Source organism: Alligator sinensis, unplaced genomic scaffold (assembly GCF_000455745.1).
Source record: "Alligator sinensis unplaced genomic scaffold, ASM45574v1 scaffold585_1, whole genome shotgun sequence".
NCBI lineage: Eukaryota > Metazoa > Chordata > Crocodylia > Alligatoridae > Alligator > Alligator sinensis.
This window is the reverse complement of record NW_005842530.1, coordinates 339,226-348,257: the sequence shown is the minus strand read 5'-3', so window position 1 is coordinate 348,257 and position 9,032 is coordinate 339,226. Positions and strand designations below refer to the sequence as shown.

Below are 9,032 nucleotides of genomic sequence, written 5' to 3'. Positions count from 1 at the left end.
ATTCCTTCAAGAATACCTTCCCTTCCCCACCCCCACTATCGTATTCATTACATTCTCTTTAATTTTCTGCAATTCTGCCTTCATGCAAGGACTGTAGAGCCATTATACAGTAGAAGTTGTCAAAAGGAATTGGTGCCTCTTTCCTCAGCATTAGCATGTCATAGACACTGGACTGTCAGTTCCATCAACATATAAAACCTAGTTCTGTCAAGCCCTGAAACTGTTACATCACAGTTTGGTCAGGACAAATTAGTCAGGAAAGCTAGGATGATTAGAAAGGACACCATTTTGACATTTCTGAGATCTCTGCTGTAAGCATTGCTGACGGTGGGGAGGGAAAAGAAGTTCCTCAAGAGAGATTTTCTATATTGCCATCAGCACATAATTTTGACAATAACCAGAATACCAAGCTACAGACACGAAATTACCAGATAGCCAGCTTGTGGCAAGTGTGGAAAAAAGGGGAATGTCTAGCTTGAGTGATCTTGCTAACTGGCCATTAGATTTTGCCATTACCCCTGTACAGAGCTGAAGCATGTTTTCCTGAAAGGCTTCCAGTCTTGCTGTGACCACATCAAGAGGTGCAGAGCCCGTCACTTCTATACACTTTAAACAAATAATCAAAGGAATTGCTGGGACGGCAAAGTGACCAGTTTCTAATTTAAATTAGTCTGGCTTCAGCTTTCAGCCAAGGGTTCATATTATCTCTCTCAGATTGGGAACTTTGCGTGAGTTCTTAAGTTATCTTTGCAGCTGCTTCATGCCCCTCTCTGCTAACACCTTTTGCAAAATGTTGATACCAGTATTGTATATAGTCTCCAGCATGTGTCTTGATAATATATTTAGTGGTGGAGTCTGCTGTTCTGTTATATTAGTGATTTGAACCATAAGAATGTGATGGGAACTCATGGTCATTAGCTTGATCATTGTAACCTTTAGATCTTTTTTCAGAGTCACTACTTTCAGGTCATTGTGCAAGTATGATATGCATTCCTTGTTCCTACATATATAGCTTCACATGTGGCTGCATTAAAAAAAAAAATGCTGTCTGAAAAGGTCTAGCTTACCAAGTGACAACTGCTGTGCATAACTGCTCCCTCATCATCATTTACCATTTCACTAATCTGTGTTATCATCAGCACTTTTACATTTTCTCCTGGACCTTGAAAAAGAACACCAATTAGCACCAGGCAGGCCTAGTACCAATCCCTGTGAAGCCCCACCAGACACTTCCATTGCACAAGTATTTCCTACAGTAGCTACTTTGAGATCTGTTGTGCACCAGCTGTTAGTTCATTTAATGCGCACTTCGATATCTTATGGTGACATTTTATATCATCATGACTAAGTACTGATACTTGGGAGGTTAAATCTGATTCAAAATGGCCACCCAATTTAAATTTAGGTAGTCCCAGTGCCGACCTTATGTTTACAGACCTGGTCTTAGTGACCAGCAATTAGTCTAAACCTGCAACTGTACAGAAGTTCCATGCACACAAACCGGTCTAAAAATTGCAGAACCCAGTTTAAAATAAACTTAGATCTATGTAATAGTATCAGAGTCATTCAAGTTTCATGCACCAGTTTGACCTAAATTATGTCTGCTTCCCCTGTACAGCCCTGGGGCTGGGAAAACCCAGCCACTGGACCCAGCACAGTGACTGCTCTTTTTACTCCCCTCTTCCCCTGCAATGGTCTATTTTTTGCCCCCTGCTGCCTTTCCCAGTTAGCGCTCTCAACCCCCATCCCACAAGCCACTCATTGTGCAGCCACTTTTATCAACATTCGCCACAGGCAGAGTCAAGCAAGTCCTAATTGGAGGACGCACGGAAGGAATGGGGTTGTAGGCTCCCTGGGACGCCACCACACCTGCCCCCCGACCCCCTCCAGCCTGCTGGACCACCAACCTCCCCACTCCTGGCTAGCCCCCCTCATCCTGACTTATCCAATATCAGCTAGCCATTTTGAATTGATTTAACCTCTCCCCTGATGCCCCACAAATGTCTGTTCTTAGCCCATGAGCCTCACAACAATCTAAATGCATTAGATCTATGCAGTTACCCGTGTCAACTTTGTAATCTCAAAGGAGGAGACAAGGTTTATTTGACAAGACTCATTTTCTGTAAAACCACATTGACCCTACCCTTTCATTCGTAATCACCTGATTCCTGTTCCACCTTTTCTTTGTTTGCCTGGGACTGATGTCACATTAACTGGTTTACAGAACCCAGGTCATTGTGCTTGCCCTTTTGGGAAACTTGGTACTTTCTGCATATCTGGTCTTCCTCTCCCCAGGCCCCATCCCCCAACATTTCAGGATGAACTTCAGTGAAACATAGATTTGCCCTGTTCAGCTAGTTCTTTTGGGATGCAAGTTATCCAGGGCTGCGGAATTCAGAAGTCTTTAGCTCTCTGAACAAATGCAATTATAGAAGCCTCACTTAGTAAAGATGAAGGACTTTAAACTAGATCAACCTCCATTTAATCAGTGAGGGACAAGAGCAAAAGAGAAGATTTGTCCTCTTCCATCTTATGAAGGGCCAGACGTACCATAGCTAATGTGCATTTGCAAACACAGAGTTTCAGGAAAAGCACATTGGCAGCCCTTTCAAGTAAGCCCACATACAAGAGAAGGACTCCCAGAATTCAAGCCCCCAGAAGAATTGGGACTTTCAGAGCTTGAGCATTACCAATCCATTCCCAGTCACCCCAACCCCCCGCCCCCATAGAAAATTAAGTGACCTGTCTCTGACCATGACAATCATGGGGAAGTCCTGCACTGAAATCTGCCCCATGTGTGACCCCCAATGCTAGTCCAGCTTGTGAGACTTCTGCAACTCCACTGCACTATATTACTTGGAAAAAACTGCAGCTCTATGATACCCCCCCATACACCCAAGGTAAGGCAATGTTTCTACCCTGTGCCTGCTTGCAAACATGTCATTACTGGGATTACACTAGACAGGAGACAAGCAGGGACTACTGCTAGCTATGAAACATTTATCTGAAATGTCTGTCTGGTGGTTATCTCATTGTTTTTTCTTGCCCCACCCCACTGTTTGTCTGTTTCATCTATTTATCTTGGAAATCTAGATCAGAAACCCTCTAGACTTGTTCCTTGGAACAGATGTTGAGACTCCCCAAATCACCATTGATAAGCATGTTAACTTATCTAAAAAAAACCCCAAAACCCAACAACAACATAGAATAAAAAAATAAAGTCAACTGACAATAGAACAGCTAGATTTAAAGACAAGCAAGATTTCTAGGGCTTTGTGCAGATTTGTGTATTTCCACAGAGGGTCTCCTTAAAACCTAACCTAGGCTGTCTGCCTAGTGATGCTGCTCACCGACTGTTCAATATATAGAGCTCTCTTCGAGGTAAATGAACCATTCTTAGAAAAAAAATCAAGTACTCAAAAAGTACTTGAAAGCAAATGACTGAAGTCTATTAGTCATTCCTAGTTCATAGGTTGTTCTTTGGCTGTAAATGGTACTCTGTCTGCAAGAGCTAGAAATGTTGCTTGTTTTTAAATCTAGCAGGCACAGAGTAGAAATGCTGCCTTACCTTGGGTGTATGAGGGGTATCATAGAGCTGCAGGTTTTTCCAGGTCATATAATGTAGTGGAGTTGCAGAAGTCTCCCAAGCCAGACTAGCATTGGGTGTCTCACATGGGGCAGATTTCATTGCAGGACTCCCCCACAATTTTGTCTCAGTCAGAGACAGGTTAGTTAATTTTCTATGGGGGGTGACTGGGAATGGACTGGTAACACTCCAGCTCTGAAAGTCCCAATTCTTCTCGGGGCTTGAATTCTGGGAGTCCTTCTCTTGTATACTGCTGTCTTCTCCCACCTCATTCTCTTCTCCACAACTGGAAAAATCCAATTTCTGAATAATTTCATCCCTGTTGTCCCAGTCACCCATTGTAACTAGAAAGAAACAGTAGGAATATGATTGATGTTAGCCTATTTGATTTGCAAGAAGTACAGAATCTTTAGAGTAGAGCAAGTCATTGCCCTCTCCTCCCATGTTGGTGTTATTCTTTCAGTTCTTTCATTTTAATCCCACAAGTGTGAGAATTTGCATTGATTATAATCACCACTTGGCTCTAAACCAGTTAAGGAAAAGTAGCTTGGAATTATGAAATATAAATCCATTTGGACCCAATTTGTAAAAGAAGGGGAAGAACAGGCAAACAACCAACCAACCCACCCATATCCTGGCTCTTATTCCTGATCTTAGAGCAGTAGGATAACTCAATTGAAATCAGTTATTTTGATATTCAACCTGTGTAAAGATCAGGCTGAAAGACTATTCTCCCTTCTACCAAAAAGAAGCCACTTACACACATCCCAGCCATAACCTGCAACTCAAAGGCAGAATATTGCACTACTTATGAAACAAGATAATGACCACCCCAGCACATTCTCACTACATTTCTCAGGAAGAGAGAACCTACTGTGTTGCATACAGCTGTAAATGCAGGAGCTCAGACAGTTACCAAATGCTTTGCAGTAAAGCCCATTCTTAGTGAAAAACCACCACTCACTTTTTTCCCTATACCATTTATAACCATCCAGGTGCACCTGCATCATTGTTAATAGGTGAAAATTGGAGCTCAACATCACCTGTTTACAACTGCAGGTGCTATCCTGTTCCCTTTGAAGTCAGTAGCATAAACTTAGATGAGAGTATGGCAAGGCACAGGTTTTGTAAAAAGCCCTACGTGACAGACAGCTACCATTCCTTACATATCATCTTTTCACCTCTACATTCTTTTTCCCAGAGCCTAACAAAGAGACAGCATTTGCTGCATTCTTGTTCATTTTATTTTTGTATTAGTCCTTTAAGATATCTGTATATAGATATAGATATATAGGCTGCTTTCCCCCAGGCTGTGGGATTCAACGAAACCAGAATCCCACTTCTGGTTTCCCTTTTCCCATGTTGACCGGCGTCAGCCGGCATGCCAGTTAATCAAGTGCTGGTTAACACAGCTTTTCACTGTAATCTTTACATGTCCTTACCTATATATATTTCTAGGCCTTTGGCCACAGGACTAACCACTTAATTCATTCAGGCATATATTGTCTTCTTCTCAGACGTACATTGTTTTGGACAAGTGCTATAACCCATGCAGAAGAAAATCAGTAGCTTCATTTAGAATGTGTTAGAGCCTAGGAACATAGGAAGGGAGCTGAGGGGAGACTGAGTTTGTATATTTGTCTCTACAAGGTCACTAAACAGATTCACAGCTCCAACTTGCAAGTGCCTACACTGTTCAAGATGAAAAACCTTGTTAAATGTGTGAATACATACTGTCAAACCTCCCATAGAAAGGAAGATTATGTTAACTCTTGCCAAGGAGCAGGACAATGGCCTTTCTCTCTGTAGTTGTCCTGAGAAACCTAGGATTTTTGTTAAATGTGAGTTTTTAAAGGGGGATATAGAAGTTTAATAAACTGGGAACTAGTCTACAGTAGCCCTTTTTCTTAGCCCAGGGAAAGCTGCCAGAATGACAGGCAAAGAAGTCCCCTAGCCACAGAACAAGCGTAGCGCTGTCAGAAACAGTATGTACAGTACTTTTCAATACTGATACACACACCTCAAGGGGCCATGTCTAGAAGTGAAGGCAGAGCAACCTAAAGCTACTTCTAAAGTCCTTGTAAACTGATCTGACTACTACTAAAAAAAAAAAAATACAGCAATTTAGGTTTTCGGTACTGTCCCTAACAACTACACTGAAACTAGTATTGTAGATATGACACTAAAGAGATGTCCGAGGGTAACAGTAGTAACCCAAGCTAAATGTAGGCAACTATTTTGATTCACAGTTGAGTATTTTGTATCCCAGCAAACCCCAGACCTTACAAACTGACAAACCCATTGTCTGACACTAAGTACCTGTGAATTATTCAAATTAAACATTTTACCTCAGAATAATCCTGGCTAATTTGACTTAATTGGCAATTAACTCTAGGCTGTGCCTAGTCTATTTTGCTGGGAGTCATACATCCCATATAACCTGGCCTAATCAGAACTGCATTAAACCAGTTGTTTTCAGTCCCAGTCAGCCTTTTATTATTTTTACCTGGCTGGGGGGTTGTGGAATTCCTTTTTGGATTAAGTTCTTACTACTAATCCATTCATTAGTTATTCCAAGATTAGGCCATTTTAGATAACTGCAATGCACCCTCTATAGAAACATCCCTGGGATCAGATGACAAGCAAGGCACCGGGATTTGCACTGGCTTCCTCTGGGTCTTGAAGAAGGAGCCTAAGGTGCATCTATGACCTATATAACCCTAAATGGCCTAGGATTGGTTTGTTTCTCTCCCTGTACAACATCCTTGCACCTTCAGTCATTGAGTTTAAAATGAGGGGCTTCAAATACAGAAAAAGTGGCAGCTGGCAGCTTCTGGTGAGGATTGGGAGCCTTGCTCCCCAGATTACTTGGAAATAGCCCACGCTTGGTGATCTGGGAAGGCCAGAAAACACATCCACAACCATGAAAAGGGGGAGGTGTGGTATCTAGCAGGCTGTGAAATGGCCAGGTAGGGGCTGCTGGGCTTTGATTGTGTTGTTAATGATCTGTTAAGAGTGCTTAGCCATGGATAGACTCGTGGTAGAGGTGATATCTTTTATTAGATCAATTAGATTTTTGCAAAAATAATTAAAAAAATCTTTAATTGCAAGCTTTTGGGCAAAGAATTCTTTTTGCAAAAATCTAGTTGGTCTAATAAAAAATATCATCTCTACCATGAGTCCTGATTGCTTTTGCCACTAGACCGATATGGCTACAACCTGGATACCTAGCCTTGGATGGGTTTGTTTTTGTTAAAAAACTTGTTTATTCAAATTAATTTATTCTCATAGGATTTGAACTATAGTGACCTAGACACACACAAACTTTCAAACCTCACTTTTAAGTAGTTTTGAATACTACCTACCTCTCTGTTGTCAGTGACTTTACAGCAGAAAACCTTTTAAAAAGGATACCATGAATGTCACCAGCAAAAGAAAGAATGGGCTTGTGTCTGTGCTTTTCTTGTTTTTACTGTAGGAAAAAGACTTCAAAGGCTCTTTCCCACTTCTAGTTCTGTTGTTCAAAATATCTAGGCTCAAGTTCCTGTTTTTTCAGGTTCAGTTATATGCTCAAACTGTTTCCCGATACAGCAAATGCTTAAGCATGTGCTCATCTCTAAGCATTTACTCAGTCCCACTGAAGTCAATGAAACTACTCACGCTTGAAGTTAAACTTGTGTTTAAACATTTGCAGGCTCAGGCTTTTATTTGTGACTCAGCAGCAAAACAGGACATTTTTTACTTTTACCTTCAGTGGAAACCTCCATATGCTGCAATGTATTACTTTACTCAATAAACCTCTGTATGGAGTTTGTGAAACAAGCAAAATGCCTACATGGCATTAAATGTAGATGATACGGAATTCATAGCAGATGTTTACCACCTGACCATTTTGAAAAACAATCAAAGCCACTTGAAAAAACTATGGATTGGGGGCTTTTGAGTGGTTTATAGCACAGTCAGATCAGCTCAATAGGAAGAAAAAAAGACAAATGGTTTATGACAATAGCTTCCTTTTAATTGAGACTCTGATTAACTGGATTACCCAATTAAACCAAAGTCCTAGAGAAGTAATTTAATCCTAATGATATTTAATGACATTGATGACTGCTTAATAAGGATGGTAATTACATTAAACTTGGCTGCCTTTGGATGCATTTGTGGTTCTTTGTTTCTGTCTTATGCTGACTCTGTCCTTTGGAAATATTTTCTCTCTCTGTAGCAACATTCAGATCATCATCTCTGGTTCACCCCAATTGCTGGCTTGCAGCTTCCATGCCACCTATTCATGATGGGTATCACTGAGCAATTTAGGGCACTGACCCTGAGCAGGCACTAGGCTCAAGTCCTACCCATGTGCAGTTATTGCACCTCTGCTCAGTTTCCTTGGGCTGTTCCAGCACAACATGCTTAGCACAACTCTGCAGGTCTTTAGACAGTAGCATTTCTTCTGAAAAGATTTTTTTTTCAATTGGGAACTCTACCTAATTTGGGTGCAAGGGCATCCACCAGGCCCTCCAGGTTCTTCTATGTAAAGATACAAGGACACATATATTGCTGCACAAGATGACTCGCTCACTATTCCAAATTTCCAAAAGGAATCATTAGCGGAGGGAGAGAAAAAATGCAGAAACTGCAGATCCCTGTCCACTACTCCAGCTAAAAATACCAAATTACATCTAGTCTGGTTACCTTTTTTTTTTTTTTAGTTACCATCATCAACATTTATGGAGTAGCAGCAGCATTTGCTCTCTGACGAACATAAGTGGCAACCCACAGGGAATGACAAATTTAGGCCCTAGGTCTGCCACTGAATCCACAGAGGCCTGACTTTTAGGAGGCCCTTTGTAGGTGGCTACTTTTAGATTAGAGCCTAAATTCACTCTGGCAATACAGTGGCAAGCTCAGGGCCGTGTTGCACTGTAATTTTGGGCAGCTGCTGGAGCTCTTAATGATTTAATCCCTGGATTGTCTGCATACTAGCACCTAAAACTGGTTTTAAGCCGTCATTATGCAGCTCAAAATTACACCACTAGAGGTCTCTATGATCTGTGCTATTCCTGTTACACTAAGACGCAGTCACACTTGACGACACAGTGTAAACACCACCCACCCCTCCCCCTTCTGGCCTGGATCAGGCCCCCTGTGGCCCCTGCCACCCTCCCCTGGGGGGGCCTGGTTTCTGTTGGTGGCACACGTTTTATCCACCTTGGCCACCGACTACTGAGAACACCGCGCTCGAGCGCCTGCCACCCCGCGCCGCCCCGCACTCCGGCAGCTCTGCGCAGCGGGCAGGACGCGCAGGTGCGGGAATGCCAGGGGGTGCGCGCCTCCGCAGGGCCCCCTCCCCTGCCCTGAGGGGCACCTGGCGCAGGAGGCCGCGGTACACAGGTGGGCGGCACCTGCACGAGCCCTAGGTGAATCCCCACCCCAGTGACACCCACAG

General features: G+C 42.5%; 1 protein-coding gene across 8 annotated transcripts in view; it reads right to left on the bottom strand.

The window, feature by feature from the left end:
• Nucleotides 1-6,162, bottom strand: part of WEE2 (WEE1 homolog 2) — a 20,700-nt gene extending 14,538 nt beyond the window's left edge. For 2 of the 8 annotated variants that reach the window (XM_006031801.3, XM_006031807.3), the window contains exons 1-2: nt 4,461-4,546; nt 3,569-3,930 (exon numbers count right to left, since the gene is read on the bottom strand). In XM_006031801.3, the coding sequence (XP_006031863.1) occupies nt 3,569-3,930; nt 4,461-4,470 (372 nt within the window). In that variant the 5' untranslated portion in view covers nt 4,471-4,546. Of the gene's footprint in view, nt 1-1,067; nt 1,163-3,568; nt 3,931-4,346; nt 4,434-4,460; nt 4,547-4,629; nt 4,649-6,092 lie in introns of those variants that run through there. The other 6 variants (XM_006031805.3, XM_006031806.3, XM_006031808.3 and 3 more) reach the window with 6 other exon arrangements.
• Nucleotides 6,163-9,032: the final 2,870 nt, after the last annotated feature.